A 23,420-nucleotide genomic window follows, 5' to 3' on the forward strand; every position below is an offset into this window, starting at 1 on the left:
TAATGTCTCGTCCGTCCCGGATGACGGACGAACTAGGTATTATAACAGTGTCTCGTCCTTTGTAAAGGTAAGACGGACGAGATGAGACGTTGCGTTTGTTCCCAACGGATGCAACGTTCCATCAACCGTTCTATAGTAAATGATTGAGGATCTAAGTATTGTAACTTCCATGACAGTTATAGTGGTTACTCCAGAGACCCGCAATGCCTAGAGAAGTTACAAGGTAACCGCCTTAGGCGAACACTATATAAAAGACTCACTGGCAAAGAAGCGAGGCATGAAAAACATTCTGAAAAATTCTGGATAGCATTTTCTCTCTCTTTCAGCGATTAACAAAGAAACTAACTTTGTCATCGGAGGACCCTTGGCCGGCCTCCACCGGTCTCCTCTAATTCTATTTTGTTTTCCAGGACACCCTTCAAGATTAAGACCCGGAGATCTTCAGCCCACTGATTTTCTTGGAATCATCAAAAATAATAAAAAATTGTAAAAGAATTAATATTTTATTGAATAAATGTGTAGAATAAATAGACTAATGTGAATGTTTTGTAAAAATAAATGTGTAAAATAAAAAAATTAATTTTTTTATATAAAATAGACAAAAAAATTGCATCAGCTGATACGGTTGCTTAATTCCTCTAATTTTGTCGGCAACAAATATATGGAGTCTTGTCTTCGTTTGTGAAATGATTAGGTTTAAGCCATATGACTAAATGAAACCCACTAGTGGTTTTTCTTGGGCTTAATTGCCATGTGTTTGTTTCTGGGCCTTGTGTTAGCTTTCTAAGCAGTGTCAGCTTTCTAAGCAATCAGTTTGCTTTTTGGAAGAGTAATTTTGCTCATGCTAGGCCCCTTAGATTCAACATAAGAGAGCAGAAAGTGAATCTTTTTTTTTTTTTTTTTTGGGCTACATGAAAGTGAGTAACTTATAGATGAATAAATTCTAAGATCATATAAAATGACATAATTTGTGCCACAATGGTACATGTGACGCTCTGAGAACAAAGAGTTATCATCAAATCTTTGCCAGTTTTCATTTGCAATTAACCATGCGTTTGAATTACTGAGTGTTTCTCTGCTGCTTGAGAGTGTTGAGCCTAAGCTCTGACTTTTTTGCACTGTAGAATAGATTGTCCCTTCTTGTGAAGGTGCTGTTAGGTTCCTTGGAGTTCCACGTGTACTCCAAGGCTAGTTGGGTTTTGTCGTGGGGTTTGGGAAACAGTTTGTGAGAGAGGTGAGATTGATAACAAAGTCCATGGAGGATTTGGCACAATCTTGGAAGCGCCTTTCTCTATCAGAAAAGGAAGGACCGGGTTGTTGTCTTACGAATGAAGAGAGTATCAAACAATTCTCCATTGCAGCAAGATTCACAACGAAGAGAGCTATCAATGTTGACTCAATAGCAAGGACGTTCACTCCCTTGTGGCGTGCAACGAAAGGTTTCAAGATTCAAAAGATTGGAGACCATGAAATTCTTTTTTCTTTCGATACTAAGGAGGAGGTTGACAGAATCCTCAGTAGTGCACCATGGAGCTTTGACAAGCATTTGGTCGCCATGCAACGTTATGATCATGATTCACCATTGGAGGATCTCAAATTTGAGCGAACCAACTTCTGGGTGCAAGTCCATGGATTACCTTTGAAGTATATGACTATTGCAGCAGCGGAAAAAATATGTGGAGTGGTGGGGAGGTTATCACCCAATCGGAGCAGAAACTTTACGACGGAGGCAACTTTATCCGGGTAAAAGTTGCAGTGGATATAAATCAGCCACTGTGTCGAGGTCGCCTAGTTTCTTTGAACGATGAAAAGCAAGTATGAATTTCTTTTAAGTATGAGAGATTACCCAATCTCTGCTATTGGTGTGGTCGCCTCACACACGATGATCGGGACTATGAGCTTTGGATTGAAAGTGAAGGGACCCTGAAGAGTGAGCAACGAGAATTCGGACCTGGTTTGCGAGCACAGCCATTTGTGGCTTCAAAAAGACACACAATCTCTGTACCGGGTTACTATTCGAGCATGAAGAAAGCCAGTCACGGAAAAGATGGCAGTCAGAAGGAGAAGAATGGTCCAGCGCCGCCCCACCAAGCTGAATTATCCACCATGCCGGAAAAGGAACCAACGGAGAACTGTTACAACCTGAAATTTAATTCTCATTCAAGGCGCAACGGTCACACTGAATTACACCCCATAAATGACGCAATCCCACCTTTCCCGCATGCAAATAATTCGGTGATTAATGACTTGCCAGGAGAGCCCAACGTGATTGAGAAGTCAACTACTATTGCAACGGATCAATTAGTGGAAGAGTGCGTGAATGAGGTGCCAGGAAAGGAAAAAAATAATGTGGTGGTATCAATGACGCGTGAAGGAATTAATTGTGGGGATCCAATTGAAGGAAAAAAATTAAACAGTAGTCGTGAGCCTGCTAGGGTCCCGGACCATGCAAAACGTGTTCTCCCTTCTTGGACACGCAGATGTAGGCCGGTCACCCAAAGTCAGGTTAATTCAATTGGAAAAATTACAGGGAAGAAGAGAGCGCATGTGACTTCAGATGATCATGCAGAAGTGTTTTCAAAGCGCCTTCAGATTTCTCAGAATGGTGAAGCAGAATCCAGTATATTGGCGGAGGCTGATATTCAGCCCCGCCAGGAGCAATGAGTTGCTTAGCTTGGAACTGTCGTGGGCTTGGGAACCTACGTACAGGGAGAGAGCTTGTGGAATTCACACGGGCTAAAGATCCCTCTGTAGTGTTTATGGCTGAGACACTTACAGATGATGCAAGGCTGGAAATTATACAAAGAAGTATTGAACACGATCACCGATGGGTGGTTCCAAGGGAGGGTAGAGGTGGTGGCTTGGCTTTGTTTTGGAAGTCTTCAATTAATTTGTCAGTTGTGGGATCATGCAAGTACTATATAGATGCTATCATAGATAGGGGTTCGGAGAATGAATGGCGTCTAACCGGATTCTATGGTGAGCCTGAAACAGCTAGGAGGCCGGAAGCGTGGGAGAAACTCAGGTATCTCAATGCTCAATTTGATATACCTTAGCAATGTTGAGTTCTATGCATATTTTGCCACTTTTTTTTTTTTTTTTTTTTGAAAATTTAAGTGGAACTTAATATTACTAATGTCAAGTTTCACTTAAAAATATTCATATAACTTGATTTTGAGGATATCGAGTTTTACACATAACTCGATTTTGTTAAAATTGAGTTTAAAAAACAAGGGAATTTTGTTAAATAGTTTCAAAACAGGGGTATTTTGCTACATGGTTTGTAAATTAGGGATCCCCCAAATTGACACCCAAAAAAGAAAAAAAAATTGAGGTGAAAAAAAATATTTAAGAATACGTTTTTCTCCCACCTAAGGGAGAATCTACAGCTTTCTACCTTATACTTTTATCTAGCCTACTTTTAAATAGGGAAAAAAACAAATAAAAATAATCTATACCAAATAAACCATTACAATTACTAGTTGAAGAGTTTTTTTATTTTTTATTTTTTTATAATAAGAACTAATTATTCCATAACATCAATCTATTAAGATATTGAAATAAACCACATTAATCCATACTTGTATTGTTCATGGTCTTGTTCCACGGTTAATCACCTCCAATCCTCCGCCATGTCCACCAATCCCACAAAAATTGTTGATTTGACATCCTATGTTAATCAAGAAACCGACAATCTAATAACCTAATTAATCTCTAATAAATACCATTAGCTCCCAAAGAATCATGGTTTTCTTTGGAGCTACCATCTATATTCAAGTTATGACTTCAAATAGCCAATAGGCGAATGGAACCATGAAATCTAACTCAGTTGTTTAGTAAGTGAAACTTTTGTGTTATAAGCATTATAGTAAAATTCACAAGTATAATGGATGGTGGCAAGAATGAGTAGAGAGATTGAGTTGCCTAATTGTTGAAAAATCAATTTATTGTAAACCACCAAAATGTTCCAAAAGAGCCAAAATAAATGATACGGTTCAAGGAAGAGCATATAAGATACATAATCATGTTAGAATGACTCTGGACAAAAATGTTGTCTTCAGGAGGGATTTCTTAACTCCAAATCTTCTTATTTAATTTTTTTTTTTTTGGTTCGCTAAGTGTACATTTGAAAACCCATTTCAACTAAGCTGGTTTTTATTTTCATTTTTTATTCTTTTGAACCAAAACTTCATTAAAAGCATTAGTATCAGTGTGGCATGATAAGGAGGCCACAATGTGGGCACAGAGGTCAAGGATTTTATGGGCAAGGCAAGGAGATAAAAACTCGAGGTACTTTCATAGTTGTGCTACGAAAAGATACCGGAAAAATGTGATAGAAGGTATGAGAGATGAAGCCGGTTCATGGAAGTCTAACCCGGAAGACATTACAGAAATACTTGTAAGTTATTACCAATCACTCTTCACTTCTACGGGTCATATGGATTCTTCACAGGTGTGGGAGTGTGTACCTAGGGTGATTACTGATGAGATGAATGCCCTATTAAGCAAAAAATTTGAAGTACATGAAGTAGAAGTGGCCTTACAACAAATGGCTCCCCTTAAAGCCCCTGGCCCAGACGGAATGCCACCTTTATTTTACCACACTTTTGGGGAACAGTCAGACATGATGTTTCCTCCTCTATCCTCATGTGGCTAAACTCAGGTATTTTACCCCAGTCTCTCAACCATACTTTTATCACACTTGTCCCCAAAATTAAATCCCCTGAATTTGCCCACCATTTTCGCCCTATTAGTTATGTAACGTGTTGTATAAAATCTTTTCAAAAGTTTTAGCCAACCGTTTAAAAAAATCTTCCTTCTATCATCACTGAACACCAATCTGCCTTTACAAAAGATAGACTTATCTCTGACAACATAATGGTGGCATTTGAGACTTTACATTGTTTACAAAGATATAAATCTGGCTCACATGGTTATATGGCAGTTAAACTCGACATGAGTAAGGCATATGATAGGGTGGAATGGACTTTTTTGGAAGGTGTTATGAGGAGGATGGGTTTCAATGAAGGATGGATAAACCTGATTATGTTGTGTGTGAAAACGGTTACTTATTCAGTGTTGGTGAATGGAGAACCTTGTGGAATGATTCATCCTACAAGAGGAATTAGGCAAGGCGACCTTATTTCCCCTTTTCTCTTTCTGCTTTGCACTGAGGGGTTGAATGGTTTGATAAAAAACGCAGAAGGGAATAGAGATATCCATGGCTTTTCCCTTTGTAGGAGAGGCCCCAAACTAACACATTTGCTTTTTGCAGATGATAGTCTCCTTTTTTGCAGGGCAACAATGGAGGAGTGTGGCAAAGTATTGGATATTTTGAATACCTATGAAGTTGCTTCCGGTCAAAAAGTAAATAGGAGCAAAACAGCACTCTTCTTCAGCAAAGCGACTGATGGTGCTCTAAAGGACCAAGTTAAAGAAGCGTGGGGTGTACCTGAAATTATGCAGTATGAGAAATATTTGGGCCTACCATCCTTGGTAGGGAAAAGAAAAAAAGAGAGCTTCAATTACATTAAGGAGCGGGTGTGGCGAAAAATTCAAGGATGGGAAGGGAAGTTACTTTCACAAGCTGGAAGGGAGGTATTGATAAAATCTGTCATCCAAGCTATTCCTACATACACCATGGGATGCTTCAAAATCCCTATGGGCCTATGTAATGAGATAGAGGCCATGATCAAAAAATTCTGGTGGGGTCAAAGAGGAGACCGAAGAAAGATCCATTGGGTTAAGTGGGATGATTTAACCAAGGCCAAAGGAGTGGGTGAAATGGGTTTCAGAGATTTAGTAAATTCAATGACTCATTACTAGCAAAGCAAGCGTGGCGGCTTTTACACAATCACAATTCCCTATTCTACAAAGTGTTCAAGGCTCGGTTTTTACCAAATACAACTATTATGGAGGCCACGGACTCAAGATTGGGTTCTTATGCTTGGAGGCGTATACTTATAGGGAGGGATGTGATTAAAAGGGGGGCTAGATGGAAAATCGGTGATGGAAAAAAAATTAGTATTTGGCAAGATAATTGGCTGCCAAGGAAACATCCTCCACAAGCATTGTCCTTTCCATTGACAGAATTTGAGAACTCTAAAGTGGACATCCTTATCGACCCAAGCAGCAGGCAGTGGAATGAAGAGATGTTATACGGGCTGTTTAACACGGAGGAAGCAAAGCTGATCAAGACTATCCCTTTAAGCAATGAAGCTTCAGAAGACTTCCTGTTCTGGCCTCACTCTAGCAATGGTCAATATAGCTGCAAGTCTGGATACAGGTTTTTAGAAAAGGAAGATGAGTTGCATAATGAACCACAGGTTACAAATGAAGAGAAGCAGCTGTGGAATGGAATTTGGTCAATGCGTGTTCCTCCTAAGGTGAAAACACTGCTTTGGCGAGCTTGCCGAGAAGCCATTCCAACGATGAGTGCTCTGTTCCGCGGCACCATCTCAACAGATTCATCGTGTGTCAGATGCCACGCCAATTCAGAAGATTCGAAGCATGCTTTGTGGTCTTGCCCAGATTTAGATTCGGTGTGGTCAGATATGGAGCTGTGGAGTTTCCGGTCTTCAGTTCAGTTCATGACTTTCAAGGAGCTGCTATCATGGCTAATTAAAAACAACCATCAGCCAGAGCTCTTTGCAGTCACGGTTTGGACAATCTGGAACCAACGGAATCGAGTTCGCCTCAACTAACCAGCGGACTCACTTCATCAGATTCCTAATATTGCAAAGTACTGGCTTGCTGACTATCATGCGAGACAATTGGCTACTGCTACTCTAGTGCAGTGGGTTCACCGTTCCAGACCTCTTTGGCGGCCACCACCATCTGAGCTATTCAAGATTAACTTTGATGGTACCGTTTTTCCACGTGATAAAAAATCTGGTATTGGAGTTGTAATAAGAGACCACCAAGGTTCTGAGATTGCTTCATGTTCAAAACCGGTACACCAGTTATTATGTAGCAATGATATTGAAGCAAAAGCAGCGGGCTGGGCTCTCTCTTTTGCTTTGGATGTGGGAGTGAAACGGGCTGTGTTGGAGGGTGATTCATTGACAGTTATTAAAGGGTTAATAGAGGAAGAGAGTTTGCTCACACCAATGGGTTTACTCATTGAAGATGCTAAACAGTTATCTCAGCATTTTGAAGAATTACTTTACTCTCATGCAAAGAGGGATTGTAATGTTTTAGCTCATAATCTGGCTAGACATGCCGCTGGCATTCCAGATTTGTTAGTTTGGATGGAGGAGGTTCCTTCACATTTTTATGATGTACTACAAGCCAATTTATTAGGCTTAGCGGAATAAAAGCAATTTTCGTTGTTCCTCAAAAAAAAAAAAAAAAAAAGTCTTCCACTAAGATTTCAAATAACACTTGCAGAAAACATTATGTCTCATGGTTTAAAAATATTTGTGGAGATAGATATGGAAACCCCCCGTGGATGGGTGGAGGAGATAGAGGAGAACCCCAAATATCCTAAAGCCATCTTAAAATCCTTCATTAGGAAACAACTATAATATAAGATTGATCTTTTTTTTTTATAACAGAGCTAGTAATAACGATGTGAAAAGTGAATTATTATAGATCCATCCCTTAAGGGAATTATTATATATTATAGATGGGCAAGGCTTATGTATAGTACTTTGGTGCTGTTCCTTCAATTCCTCTTTTAAGATTCCGTTATGTAGATTTTTTCTCATGGGATGAAAATATATTTTTTAATTAAGTAGCCACATGACTGAATCTTAAAAGGGGGAACCTAATAAATAACACTTAAAATATTGTACCTAAGTTTTGTCCATTATAGATTATATATAGATGTAGATTGTATGCAATAGCTACCAAATATTATACTTAGTATATTTTCATAAAATCAATTTGTGAACTAGATGATGGTAAAAGCCTAATAGTTTATGGAGCCTCTTTGCAATACAAAGACACTTGAATGGGGTCCCATGCATTAAAAATGAAGATAACAAAGTATTTATTAAAATGTGGGTTCTAGTTACCTAGATGGAGGCATTCAAGTGTTTGAAAACATCGACCACCTCTTTGATTTACTAGACAATCACTTCTATGCTATAATGGATTGCTTTTGTGAGAAAACATGGAGCAACACTCCACAACACAAGATTGGCTATTGTTAGCAATGCCCTGACAAAGTCAACTGGCCTGTTGAGCTTGGCCCTAAGCCACCCCTGCACTTCAACGCTGGCTTCTTTGTGTATGAGCCTAATCTATCCACATACCATGATCTACTTGAGACCCTTCAAGTTACCTCTCCTACAGCTTTTGCTGAGCAGGTAAATCTTAGTCCTACAACTCATGCAATTCACATTAAGTTCTTATTTGTGTATGAAAGCTCGAAAATGTGTTAAAAACACAATAGCTGTTTAGACCCCTAAATTAAAGTTACGGCTCTATAGATTTTACATTAACTTAATACTAAGTGCGAAATAGTTTAAATGTGAGCGGATAAACAAACAAGTTATTCTTATCCATAATTATAGCAACACAGCAGTAAAATGGAATGTAAAAGAGTAGGGAAGAAAGATGCAAATACAGATAACACGCCGATGTGTTATCGAAGAGGAAACCAAAAAACTGACAAAAAAACTTGACAAAAAACCTCTCCACCGCCCTCTAAGCGGTAATCGATCCACTAGACAATCAGTTGGGATACATGAGTTAGCAAGNTACTCTCATGCAAAGAGGATTGTAATGTTTTAGCTCATAATCTGGCTAGACATGCCGCTGGCATTCCAGATTTGTTAGTTTGGATGGAGGAGGTTCTTTCACATTTTTATGATGTACTACAAGCCAATTTATTAGGCTTAGCGGAATAAAAGCAATTTTCGTTGTTCCTCAAAAAAAAAAAAAAAAAAGTCTTCCACTAAGATTTCAAATAACACTTGCAGAAAACAATTATGTCTCATGGTTTAAAAATATTTGTGGAGATAGATATGGAAACCCCCGTGGATGGGTGGAGGAGATAGAGGAGAACCCCAAATATCCTAAAGCCATCTTAAAATCCTTCATTAGGAAACAACATAATATAAGATTGATCTTTTTTTTTTATAACAGAGCTAGTAATAACGATGTGAAAAGTGAATTATTATAGATCCATCCCTTAAGGGAATTATTATATATTATAGATGGGCAAGGCTTATGTATAGTACTTTGGTGCTGTTCTTCAATTCCTCTTTTAAGATTCCGTTATGTAGATTTTTTCTCATGGGATGAAAATATATTTTTTTAATTAAGTAGCCACATGACTGAATCTTAAAAGGGGGAACCTAATAAATAACACTTAAAATATTTGTACCTAAGTTTTGTCCATTATAGATTATATATAGTGTAGATTGTATGCAATAGCTACCAATATTATACTTAGTATATTTTCATAAAATCAATTTGTGAACTAGATGATGGTAAAAGCCTAATAGTTTATGGAGCCTCTTTGCAATACAGACACTTGAATGGGGTCCCATGCATTAAAAATGAAGATAACAAAGTATTTATTAAAATGTGGTTCTAAGTTACCTAGATGGAGGCATTCAAGTGTTTGAAAACATCGACCACCTCTTTGATTTACTAGACAATCACTTCTATGCTATAATGGATTGCTTTTGTGAGAAAACATGAGCAACACTCCACAACACAAGATTGGCTATTGTTAGCAATGCCCTGACAAAGTCAACTGGCCTGTTGAGCTTGGCCCTAAGCCACCCCTGCACTTCAACGCTGGCTTCTTTGTGTATGAGCCTAATCTATCCACATACCATGATCTACTTGAGACCCTTCAAGTTACCTCTCCTACAGCTTTTGCTGAGCAGTTAAATCTTAGTCCTACAACTCATGCAATTCACATTAAGTTCTTATTTGTGTATGAAAGCTCGAAAATGTGTTAAAAACACAATAGCTGTTTAGACCCCTAAATTAAAGTTACGGCTCTATAGATTTTACATTAACTTAATACTAAGTGCGAATAGTTTAAATGTGAGCGGATAAACAAACAAGTTATTCTTATCCATAATTATAGCAACACAGCAGTAAAATGGAATGTAAAAGAGTAGGGAAGAAAGATGCAAATACAGATAACACGCCGATGTGTTATCGAAGAGGAAACCAAAAAACTTGACAAAAAAACTTGACAAAAAACCTCTCCACCGCCCTCTAAGCGGTAATCGATCCACTAGACAATCAGTGGGATACATGAGTTAGCAAGAGACCCTCCAAGTCTAATCTACTCAATGTACCTAAGCCCTCAAAACTCCTACTCCAACAAGGCTTCTTGGAACTGTGTCTTGTCTAACTCTTCGGGTCCCAATAAACTTCATGTTGCATCTGCTATCCTTGGCTTCTTCCAATACTTTCCAGTAGCTCCAAAACCCACTTGACACTCTGAAAGGGTGTGGTAAGTGTTTGGGCTATCAACCTCTTAATGGTATGGAAATGGAGAGGTAGGAGTTGAAGAAATTCTACAAGCAAATGTGTAGAGGATTGTGGGTATAACAATCTCTAACTCTTAAGATGTTTGGCTAGGGTTTCTCTCAGAAGCACTCCTCAACATTTGGGGGTAATGTGGGTTTATATAGTGTGATTACAGAAAGTGTGTATCAAATAGTACAGTCTGATAGAACAAATGTCTCACGGATGTCTTGCGAGAAGGCTTTACTCGCGACTACTCATGAAATATAATTGTCGCCATCTGTCCTGACTCTTCACATTCCAGTCATGTGCAGGGCACATGGTTCACTTCGTGGGATGCTTAGTCGCAAGATACCTGCGAGAGCTCCTCAGTCTTCAGTTGCTTGAGTCTTCACACTCTCTCTCTATATCACACAACCCTACAATCAAATCCACAATAAATACAGTACAAAAGATTGAATGAAATACAATCAAATTTGGCACGGAATAAAGCCAACAACACATAGTTGTAAATCACAACTTTACAGTGTATGACCTAGTTTGGAGGGCATGTGATTTGATTTGATAGGTTCATATCAAGCTACTTTCAAGCCATTGGACCGTTATGTTTTGGATGTGCTTCTTTGGCTTTGAACCAAAAATCTATGACTTTTATTCTTTTTTTCTATGGTGAATATTAGTAATAGTACCTTACTAAAATTTTTTTGATTTTTTAGGACTTTTAACATGTTCTTTAAGGATATTTACAAGTCAATCTCTCCAGTTTACAATTTTGTGCTTGCCATGTGTATGGCGCCATCTTGAGAACATTGAATTTGATAAAGTCAAAGTTGTTTACTACTGCACTACTGTAAGTATCCACTTCATTCATAGTAACAATTCTAAATTTTAAAAATTTCAATTTTTTTTTACTTGATATATGTTATATCAATGAAGTATGTTTTTAAGTGATTTATAGGCTCTAAGCCATGGAGGTACACTGGCGAGGAAGAGAACATGGACAGGGAAACATCAAGTAGCTAGTGAGAGATGGTGGGACATATACAATGATGAATCATTGGACTATAAGAACACATTAGCTAATGTAGAGGCTAAAGCTGGTGTTGAGAAAAATGGCTTGAAACGATTCTTGACAGCGGTGTCGGAGGCTGTTGGTCACTACATTAATGCCCCATCTGCTGCTTAGTGCTTGTTTTAAGTTCAATGGAAATGAAGCTTGTGTAGGACTATAAGTAATGGGTATAGGATTGGTTTTTATTTGTTGTATGGTTTGGAATGGTCTTCTGTTTTAAGTTGAAGACTTTCCTATTACATATGTTACCAGTTTTTAATTTGTTATGGTCTTCTATTTTAAGTCGGAAGACTTACACTCCTATTATCATGTCAGGAGTTTCAGGTCCATTGGTCTTGGGCCAAAATAGGTAACTAGCAATAATTTTTCAACTATATAGTTAGTAGTCAATATTTGCAAACTATATTTTTTACTAGCATCTCGAGTCTAATAGACTCGATTTTGGTATATAAACCGAGTCTCAGAGACTCGATTTGTAAACCAAAAAAATTTTAAGTCCCAGGTCTCATGTACAAGCTAAAACACCCAAACTGAAACACCTAAAAAAATAAAAATACAATCAGATCAGAGAGAGAGAAAGTCAGATCAGAGAGAGAGAAAGTCTCGCAGGCCGCGCAGCCTGGGTCTCGACCTGATCCAGTGCAGGTGTTGTTTTCTTCGGCCTTTTTTTTTTTTTTTCCTTCTTCGGCATCTTTTTTATTTTTATTTTTTATTTTTTTGGCTTTGATTTCTTTGATTTGTTGGTGCTGTTGTTCTGTTGGAGTTGTTGGTTGTTCTTTTTTATGGTCTGTCCTTATAAATCGAGTCTTAAAGACTCGATTTTCATGTGGGCACTACGTGAAAAAAGATGCCACATCAGACATGATCAGGCCATGAAAAACGAGTTTCTGAGACTCGATTTATGTGCCAAAATCGAGTCTCTTAGACTCGAGATGTTAGTAAAAAATATATTTTACACGCATTGACTACAAATTATATAATTGGAAAATTATTGCTAGTTACCCATTTTGGCCTTGGTCTTGCTTTTGCTTTGTTTTCTTTGTTCATATTTTTAATTTATAAGAACAAATATTTCGGTGTACATAAGTTGTTAATTCTCTCTGTGTCTCTTTCTCTTTGTGTGTGTTAATTTTTATTTTTTATGGAAACTTTGTTAATTTTTTACGTCTGCAAATGTCCAACCTTGTCGAATTGCAACCGTTTCAATGCACCTCAGGATCAGTTTTAGTCCAAATATCTAAACATTATCTTAACATTTTAGTAGAAAGTCTAAAACACTATCCAAAGTGAAAATGGTCGGTTTTACCGTTTCAGTCCAACTAACAAAACTAGAAAAAGAGTACCTTTTGGCCAGGTGGCAAGATTAAAGTTCTCTAAATAATAAATAATATGGTGAAACGTAGCCCCCACTAGGAAAAAGAATTCCGTGAGTCTAACAGACGCCTATGGTTATGCCACTGTTTATTTTCTACTTTGAAAAAGTAAGGTCCCATGGACCCACTTAACACTGTTTTTTTGACATTACTTCTAGTTGTGCCACATGACTGTTTATTTTCTACTTTCAAGAAGTAAGGTCCCATGGACCGACTACTTTGTTTTAGAGCATTCTTGCTTGTGCATAAAAATATTTGCACTATCAAAACCTACTTTCTTTATTTTATATAATTACTTTTACAATTCTAAATCTTAATCTTTATTTTTTAATAAATCATATTAAAATATTATAAAATAACTTGCCCAAAATCTGTATTAAAAACCCACCTAACCCTACAACAACCATCAACAACCGTGGCCAAATTCAAACCCATCCCCAAAACATAAGGGAAGAGAGGGTCAAGATAGGGAAGTGTGAGAAACACTTAAGGAAAAACTCTTTGAGTAGTAAATATAATTTGTAGAGAAACCACTTGACCCGAAGTTTTAAGCCTAATATGTAATTGCATATGAGGTTCAACTATATTATATTAACCGCTCACTCTTTTTATTTGTATCCAATGAGGATTTAACTACTTAACCAATCACATTACTCACATATGTATATGTAAAACTAAATTGTCCTATTTGATAATGTAGCATTTGATAACTTCTTGTATGTTATAGGTCTGGCAAGAAGTTAGATGTCCTTAAATATTGGTTAGTAGAGAAGTAGGTTTCCTAAGTAACTCACTCGCTTTGATGGGCAAGTGGAGGTTATATGTACAAGGAATTTGATCCTCTCTTAGCCTGTAAAAAGATACATTTAGCTCCCATCACACACTAAATAGTGAAAGTGAAAAGAGGATCAAGAGAGAGAAACCAATCCTATAAGTGTTTTTAATTTCAAAACTTGATCTTAAGAAAATTTTAGTAAAAGAATAAGGTAGGTTTTATAGTTATTTTTGTGTACATGTAAAATCATGATAATTCTCAATTTTAGAATTTTATATGATAATTGTTCATAATCTAACAACATAAAGAAAAATATTTACTAAATTTTTGTGGAAGTGGGAGCTACAAGCTCTTTTGTGGGGCGAAGCAAAGAGAGAGAGAGGGGGAAGCAATATATTTGTGAAATTAATATACTCGAGCATCAAATAAAATATTTGTTTTCAAAGAGATACACAGCACTACAATATTCTTTAAAAGCAAAGGGAATTGTAGCAAGTGCAGCACTTGCTTTTATCTACAGGGTTGTTGTATTTGATACAGAGGGATTTTTTTTTTTTTTTTTTTTTACTATAGTATTATGTCAAAGGAAAAAAAAGGTTTTTCTCTAAACTAATTTAGAGAGATACCATTCAAACTCCTCTTATACATTTTTAGTGGATATAAAATTTTACAGTTAGAAACCTTGTCCTATGCAAAATGCATGTAACAAGCTAGATGCATTAGTTAATGGCAATGCTCTTGAATGTTCAAATATGTGTGTAAAACACCTTGAACGTTTAGACCCTCAAAATACAAATTACAAATTCAAGTTTATTAACAAATAATGTACATGCGAAAAATGTAAATAAGCTAAAACAGAATTGATAACATAATCTAAACCAAATAAAATCATATCCACAGCAGAAATTAAATGGCAAAAATTAAGGGAAGAGAGATGCAAACACAGAGAAAACACAGCGATGTGTTATTGAAGAGGAAACTGAAGTCCTCGGCATAAAATCTCTCTACCGCCCTCCAAACGGTCAATAATCCACTAGAGAATCAAGTTGAGATACATGAACAGTAGAAGACCCTCCAAGCCTAATCTACCCAGTGTACCTAAGCCTTCCAAGCTTTTTACTTCAACGAGGTTGCTCCGAATCTTTGTCTTCTCTAGTTCACTGGATTCCGCTATAGCCCATAGCATCAACCAATATCAATTGGTCCGTTCCTAACTGCTTATTAAGTAACAAATAACCTTCTCACAAATATGGGTATGGTGAGAAAAAGATTTAGCTAAATGTACCTCTCAAGAATGTAACAGTGGAAAAGGTGAGAGTAGAAGAATTTGGAGAAATAAGGATGAAGATTGTGGATGAGTCAATCTTGTTTTTCTCTAGGGTTTCTTTCTCAAAATTCTCTCTAGAATCTCTCTACAATACGTAGATTTAAGGGATATTTATACTAGTATGTGTTTGGAATGCGAAAGGTTAGTTTTCCTTAAACAGAGTGAACTGGCGACTTAGCCTTGCGACTTGACTGAGTCGCGAGATAACGGCCTGGCCTACTGGAAGTTTTGTCCTATGGTGCAACAGTTGGCGTAACACTTCAGTTCCTCTGCATGCTTCACACGTGTGCCTCTTTTAGCAACTTGCAAGCTGCGAGCCAGTCGCGAGATCCAGTCGCAAGGCCCTGCTAAGTTGCACACTCTTGAGCTTTTCTTCACACTCTCTCACACACTACCCTTATATGATTTCCACCTAAATACATAGTTTCTAAATGCCGTATTACAAACAAATTGGCACGGAATAAAGCCAACAAAATTATTGATTAAATTCAACTTTACAGCTCTTATAGAATAATTTTGTTTTATGTAATAGACTGAGTGATAAAATTTTTTTTTTTGGATGTATATATATATGATAGTAATAAACTGTTAATTACAGTTTGTTACATAAAACAATTATGTAATACATAAGACAATTATGGCACATTATTTAGTACTAGAAAATTATTCTATTTTATAAGAAAAACAATGAAACGATAGTCATACCTTCTCAAAAAAAAAAAAAAAAAAATGAAATGATAGTCATCAATGGGAGTGCCACGTGTTGAAAGAATGGATCGAGGTGCCTCGACTTTAGGGAAGTTTCGCGTGTAGTAATTAGAGGTTGTTGCTAATATGGCAGGGGCCATGCCGCCATGGTCGGCTATGGTTGTTTACTTTATGTTAATGATGAAAATCTAAGGAAGCTCATAACAGTGAATTTCTTTATTTATTTATTTTTGGTATCCAATAGAGTCACACCCATGTGTAGAAGACAATTGGGATCTTGGGAATTTACATGTTTCTTTAGATGAGGGTTTTTTTTTTTTTTTTTGGTAATTTTAAGATTTTGTTTAGATGAGGCCTTAGTTTCACACTACGAAGTTAAAACCACCGTATATTACACTAGTAATCTAATTTTTAAGAATTGGTATGAATGACTATCATGAATTTTAGTGAAAAACCAATTACTATGATAAATTTCACAACTATAAAATAATGTAATACTACTAGCTCTGATTGATTTGATAGGAGATGAGTCAGAATAGATGAAATCAAGAATACTTGTTCGAGCGGAAAGACAAATTAATTATAAATTTTTTTTTATAAAAGTAATGACTAATTTGGATTGGTTTTCAAAAGGATCTTAAGCATTCACAATTTTCATTGTTTCCATTGCTTCTGATTAATGGTTAAGATGTATTTTTTATAACTAAACTCCTAATGAAAATTAAACAGACATAAAATTTGTTCACTAGTGTTGACCATATATTGTAAAATTGTGATTTGGCTTTTGAAATTGTATTTATTTAGTTTATTAGAATTATATTACCAAATAGTTATAAATTAATGTTTAAATAAGAACAAGTGAGAAAGTGAAAGATGAATTGACGAGGGTGATCCTAGATTAGTGAAATTTCAAGAGCAAACAGATATGAAGTTTTCAAATGGGCACTTGACTAACCGGTCAAATACTATTTATGTTGAATGACTCACTTCTATACTTGAACTGTCTTAGTTAACATGTACCTAAGGACTACCTTGTAAGGCTAAATACTCCTGACTAATTGATATTAAAATACCACTATGAGGGAAGGGTGATGGGAGTAAAATAAACATGAAATTGTAAGCTCCAAGTAGTAGGAAGAGCCCAAGGCTTTGATCGCGTGCTTGTTGAAGAATGGGCTTGCAACTCAAAAGACAATGTCTTTGTTAAGGGAATCAATCAGAGTTATAGTAAAATAAGTCTTTATAGGGTAACTGTCACTACTTATGAACTCGAAACTGTTAAAAGAAAAGAAAAGAAAAGATGAGATAACCAATCAAGTCTTTCACTAAGATTTCAAATAACACTTGTAGAGAACATTATATCTCATGGTTTAGAAATATCTATTGAGATAGACATGGAAACCCTCTGTGGATGGATGGAGGAGAATCAAGAGATAAAGGAGAGCGACAAATATCCTAAAACCATCCTAAAACCCTTCATTAGGAAACAACTATAAGATGAGACTGATGCTTTCTTTCATAACAGAGCTGGTAATAACAATGTGATAAGTGAATTATTATAGATCCATCTCTTAAGGGAATTATTATATATTATAGATTATATAGAGACGTAGAGTGTATGCAATAGATGCCAAATATTATACTTAGTATATTTTCATAAAATCAATTTGTGAACTAGATGATGGTAAAAACTTAATAGTTTATGCAGCCTCTTTGCAATACAAAGACACTTGAATGGGGTCCCATGCATTAAAAATGAAGATAAAAAAATATTTATTAAAATTTTGGTTGTAGTTAGCTCAATTGATAAAGTTTCCTATTGTCAAATACGAAATATGGGTTTAAAGACTGCATACACAAAAAATAAATTAACGTCTTTGCCTGATAATAAAATATAATTATTATAGAACCGATGCCATAGGTTGATGAGAATGTTAAAACATATAAGTGAAACTAAATAGGAAAATAAGATTCAAATGAGGAAATTTGCCTAAAATTGAGGGTGTCCCATATTGATGAAAAGATAAGGAAAGTCACTTGAGATTATTTGGTCTTAATAAGAATGAGAGAATTTGATTGAAATTAAAGAAAAAAAAATGAGTAAAGGAAGCCGAAAAAAAAAACACTCGTAGTGAAAAAAAAGGACATATAGGCAACCTAAACTCATTTAAAACTAGAGGTGCCAAAAAAAAAAAAAATGATAAATCAACCAAAACAGCCTGAACAGAGTCCAAAATTTCAGTTCGGTTTGGGTAATGTTTGATTTCATTTTCAATTTCTTAAAACCAAAAATTTCGATTTCGATTTTGGGTTTAGAAAATAAAAATCTGAACTGAAACTGATCGATTCGTATTAAATATTACAATGTACAAAATATTTCAAGATAGTACCTCTAGTTTAGTGATAAGACAAGCGTTTGACAATATTTGGCCTAGGTTTGAACCATACCAGACCTATGTCGTTTTATACATTAAATTAAAACAAAAAACCATACTCTCTTCACTTGTTACTTTATGGCATGTTTGGATGTTTAAAAAAGGAGGGGGAGTAGAGTAGAGAGAGGGAGAGTAATGCAATTACCTTATTTGGAAGTTTTTTAAAGAATGAGAGGGAGGGGTTTGGAGGAGTTTGGAGGGGTTTGGAGGAGTTCTAGCCCCTCAATTTTAATTCCCTCAAATTGGAGAGATTTGGAGGGGAATAGAGTACATAAACTATTGATCAAGTAAATTACCTAATTTACCCTTATTATATTAACAAAATTATACGAGAGGAAGGACTAATTACTCCCTTCCCCTTTACTAATTTTAAAAACATCCAAATAAGGTGGAGGTGAATCATTCTCCTCTACTCTCCTCCCCACTACTCCCCTTCCCTCTACTCCCTTCTACTCTCCTCCCTTTCTAAACTTCCAAACAAGCCATTAGTCGCCACTTAGTCTTTCTTTTCTTCTTTGAGTTCCGTGCCTCTCTCTTCTCTTTGTCACACACTCATGCCGCTTCTCACTACCGCTCTATGCCTCCATTGTTCTTGCTTTTTTTCCACCTCTTTTTCGAATCTCTTATTCTCTTTTTGGTTAAAGTTCTTCATCAACTCCCTCATGGGTATGTTCTTTTGTGTTAAAGTATAAGTTATCTGTTCGATTTGGTTTGATTTTTGTGTTGTTTGTTTGTTGAAAAAGTGAAAATACATGATTTGAATTTTTCTTTTTTCTTTAATCCGATTGGCTAATAAGAAATTAAAAGAAACTGAAAGCTAACCTAATCGAACCGACGAAAATGTAATTTGTTTGGTGTCGATGTTCCCTCCTTAGGGTTCAGTGTCGGTGTTGGTGTCAAATAAGGCAAGACCGACAATTTCGGTTCAGTTGAAAAATTGCCATTCTCACTGACCAAAACCGATTGATTACACCCTTAAACTAAAACTTAGAGAGAACTAAGTATAGTATCAAATTACAAAGCTATTGGTAATTGAGTTTGGAACATTCAATCTAAACCTTGTCAAGATCTCATTTAATATGAAATCTTATCATAAATCAATTTTACCCTAAAATTGGAAATGTGATTATCCTATAGATTATCCACCATTTTTGTCATAAATACTATGAAATCTCTGTAATCTTTGATTTCACCATGTGCATTAATTATTGGGTGCAAAAAATCCCGAAATTTATGTAACAACCAAAGAAATAGACCATAATATGTTACTTTTTGTAATTATAAAAAATTCAGTTAAATTTTTTTTTTTTGTCTAAAAATCAGTTTGAGTTTTAAATGTAGTGAAAAGTTGACTAAAATTTACTATCAATTACTACTTTATTATCCCCCATTTCCTGCACCACCCAATTCACGAGGCCTCTTTATAACCGTCAGATCAGATCGATGCCACACGTAAGGATCAGATTTATTTGGGATTGAATAACGAATACGCCATTACCCTGAGATGTGCTAGTCTATTTAATTTGTGTTGGCAAAAGTGGGCCATTTGGACCTATATGGGCCATATCTATCTTAATTTTTTTCCATTGCCGACAGGAATTATTTATTAATTACCATTAATCCCAATATTTTACCATAAACAAATCCACCCCAAGCTCTATATAAACACCCCCACCCTTCACTCCCAAGTCCATCACAAAAAAACCATTCAGAGTACAGACTTTTCTTCTCAAGCAAACATAAATTTCCTCTCCTACTCTCTTTCAAACCTTAAACTTAGACCCCTCTTCTAATTTTCCTAGAGAAACCAAACACTCTAAATCCTTTTCAAACCCAATCCCAAAGTCTACAACCTTTGTTCAATTCACATTTTCTCTAAAAACCCACTTCAAGTGGCTCCTAACGTCACCAGCACCACTGTCACCACCAAACCCGTTAGCATGCCTAGCAAGGCCTATGTCACATTTTTGGCTGGTAACGGTGACTATGTGAAAGGTGTGGTTGGCTTAGCAAAGGGCCTGCGAAAGGTCAAGACTAAGTACCCTCTTGTGGTTGCAATATTGCCTGATGTCCCTAAGGACCACCGTGAAATTTTGGTTTCACAAGGGTGCATAGTGAGGGAGATTGAGCCCGTGTATCCACCTGAGAATCAAACTCAGTTTGCCATGGCTTACTATGTGATCAACTACTCCAAGCTTCGTATTTGGGAGGTATGTATGTATGTTTGATTGTTTGTTAATGTTACCATTCTTTGCTTGCATGTGTCACGTTGTTTCTGCTGTTGTGAGTGACAAAGGATTTGTTTTTGAAATTGTGTTTGTGGGCTTCTGACACGTGTTATGGGAAAATTGCATGTGAGGTTGTTTTGGTCATTTTGTAAGCTTTTTTTTAATTATAAAATACAATTCCAGTCGCCCCTGAATCTTGCTTTTCCTTTTAAAATTAAAATGGAACCAAACTTTTCTTGTTGCGGTAAACAAAGACTTTATATTTTATAAATTTTCCTAAACTAGTCTAAGGTTATTCTTTATCTTTAAAGAAATTTTAGTAATCGTTTGTACATAATTGGTAGAATATGTACTACTATTTTTTATGATATAAATTATAATCTCTCTTTTTGATTCAATTATATGATTTATTAGGATTTTTTGGCACCCAATTGAATGATTTCTACAGTTTTGTAAATGGTACTCAAATTTCTAAATTTTTTTTTATGCAGTTTGTGGAATACAGCAAGATGATTTACCTAGATGGAGACATTCAAGTGTTTGAAAACATTGATCACCTCTTTGACTTACCGGACAACCACTTCTATGCTGTTATGGACTGCTTTTGTGAGAAAAATTGGAGCAACACTCCACAACACAAGATTGGCTATTGCCAGCAGTGCCCTGACAAGGTTAACTGAAAAATTGGAGCAACACTCCACAACACAAGATTGGCTATTGCCAGCAGTGCCCTGACAAGGTTAACTGGCCTGCTGAGCTTGGCCCCAAGCCTCCCCTGTACTTCAATGCTGGCTTCTTTGTGTATGAGCCTAACCTATCCACATACCATGATCTCCTTGAGACCCTTCAAGTTACCACTCCTACAACTTTTGCTGAGCAGGTAAATCTTAGTTCTAGTTGTGTTTGAAAAACTACCATGTATCTTATGCAATTCACATAAATGCATGATGCATCACATAATTGCATGTTCATACTTGACCCATTTTGGGGTCATGTGGCTTGATTTGATAGCTAGATTCATATCAAGCTCCCTTCTAGCCGGTGGACTATTAAGTTGTGGATGTGCTTCATTGGCTTTTGAGGCACATAAATTACGACTTTTACCAAAAAAATTTTGTGATTATTTCAGGACTTTTTGAATATGTTCTTCAAGGATATTTACAAGCCAATCTCCCCGGTTTATAACCTTGTGCTGGCCATGTTATGGCGTCATCCTGAAAACATTGAATTTGACAAAGTCAAAGTTGTTCACTACTGTGCTAATGTGAGTATCCACTTTGTTCATAGTAACAATCTCAAGTTTTAATAAATTTCAATATTTTTTCTTGATATATAATACTAATGAAGTATATTTTTGATTGGTTTATAGGGTTCTAAGCCATGGAGGTACACTGGTGAGGAAGAGAACATGGACAGGGAAGACATCAAGTTGCTAGTGAAGAGATGGTGGGACATATACAATGATGAATCATTGGACTACAAGAACACAATTGCTTCTGCAGAGGCTGAAGCTGGTGCTGAGAAAAATTGCTTGAAAGGATTCTTGACAGCAGTGTCAGAGGCTGTTGTTCACTATATTAAAGCCCCATCTGCTGCTTAGTGCTAGTTATAAGTTCAATGGAAATGAAGCTTGTGTGAAATTAGGAGTAATGGGTACAGGGTTGGTTTTTATTAGTACAGTTTGGAATGGTCTTCTGTTTTAAGTTGAAGACTTTCCTCTGCTGTTAATACTCAAAAAAGTTGAAGACTTTCATATTACACTTGTTTCCAGTTTTCAATTTGTTATGGTCTTCTGTTTTAAGTCGAAGACTTACACTCCTATAATATTATGTCAGGAGTTTCAGGACAATTTGTCTTGCATTGCTTTGTTTGTATTTTCAATTTATAAGAACAAATATTTTGGTGTATGTAAGCTGTTAATTCTCCCTCTCTCTCTCTCTCTCTCTCCTCTTTTGTTAGTGTTTATTTTATTTTATGGGATATTTTTTTAAAAGTTATGTCAGCAAATGTCCAATCTTCAATTTGCAACTGTTTTAATGCACGTTAGGGGCGGTTTTGATCCAAATTTCTAAACATTATTTTGACATTTTAGTACAAAGTCTAAAACATTATCCAAAGTCGAATGGTCAGTTTAAGTCCATAGTCATAAAACATGATCATAGTCATTATACATGATAATATTCAATAGTGCAACTTATCGATTTATTTGCTTCTTATGTTGTGTGTCAATTTGATTCCTAATATTTTGCTATTGTGTCAGAATGTTTTATATCGTTAACTAAATGATGAAAATACTAATATGACTAAATGATGAAAATACTAATATGACTAACGGGTCAAATAAAAAAATATTTTTCTAAACTGAAGTGTGTACTACCTCCTCACTCGCTCATGATCAAGACCATAGCCACCTGTTCCATCAAACGTTGTGGAAATAAGGTTCAGACGAAGGTCGAGAAGGCGGTCAAGACAGCAAGGTGAGGATGGTACATTAGAGCTTTACATGGGTGAGAGAAGGGTCTGCTATTTTAGCTCAAGATTTTTGCATATGGTTCTATCTTCATCGTTATTGGAGGTTGGATACTTATACTTTTCCACTTTGAGGGTCCTTCTCTCAATCTTTACCAGTTGGACACTCCTTTAGAGCATTCACATCAAGAATGCTGAATTAATGCTAAAAATGCTATTAATAATAATTAACACACAAAAAATATACTACATCAAACATGTCTAATGCTATAATTGGCACTTAGCTATAGCAAGCGGCCATCTATAGCAGCTCATTGTAGCAACAAACTCAACAAAAAAACTATTTTAATAAAGTGGTAAAAAATAAATAAAATCTTTGATTTTGGGTGTATTATAAAGTAGAGTATTAAAATAGATAAAGTAAAGTGTTGATTGAATTTGAAACCACAATTTAGGATCAAAGTACATAGAGAAAGTTCATTCTTGTTTTGTTTTCTCTAGACAAATTTGAGGAGGAGCTCCAAAACAATCATGAGTGAGTTCTGAATTTGATTGAGCAATTACACTTTGGTTGGGAGTTCATAAAGTAATGG

At 36.0% G+C, this 23,420-nt stretch overlaps 1 protein-coding gene across 1 annotated transcript; it reads left to right on the forward strand.

Annotated features, from left to right (window-relative positions):
• The first annotated feature begins 19,815 nt into the window (after positions 1-19,815).
• LOC112007268 (galactinol synthase 2) lies at positions 19,816-22,265 on the forward strand. Its single transcript, XM_065769225.1, has 5 exons — positions 19,816-20,340; positions 20,850-21,029; positions 21,098-21,238; positions 21,488-21,622; positions 21,728-22,265. The coding sequence occupies exons 1-5, from the start codon at positions 20,071-20,073 to the stop codon at positions 21,956-21,958; spliced, it is 957 nt and encodes a 318-aa protein (XP_065625297.1). The 5' UTR covers positions 19,816-20,070; the 3' UTR covers positions 21,959-22,265.
• Positions 22,266-23,420: the final 1,155 nt, after the last annotated feature.

This window comes from Quercus suber, unplaced genomic scaffold (assembly GCF_002906115.3).
Source record: "Quercus suber isolate HL8 unplaced genomic scaffold, Cork oak 2.0 scaffold_1086, whole genome shotgun sequence".
NCBI lineage: Eukaryota > Viridiplantae > Streptophyta > Magnoliopsida > Fagales > Fagaceae > Quercus > Quercus suber.

Excerpts from the sequence above, each read along its gene's own strand:
- LOC112007268 (XM_065769225.1), top strand. The coding sequence starts at position 20,071 with ATGCCTAGCAAGGCCTATGTCACATTTTTGGCTGGTAACGGTGACTAT. Across the intron at positions 20,341-20,849 it reads CCAAGCTTCGTATTTGGGAG|TTTGTGGAATACAGCAAGAT; the intron begins GTATGTATGTAT and ends TTTTTTATGCAG. Across the intron at positions 21,030-21,097 it reads GCCAGCAGTGCCCTGACAAG|GTTAACTGGCCTGCTGAGCT; the intron begins GTTAACTGAAAA and ends TGCCCTGACAAG.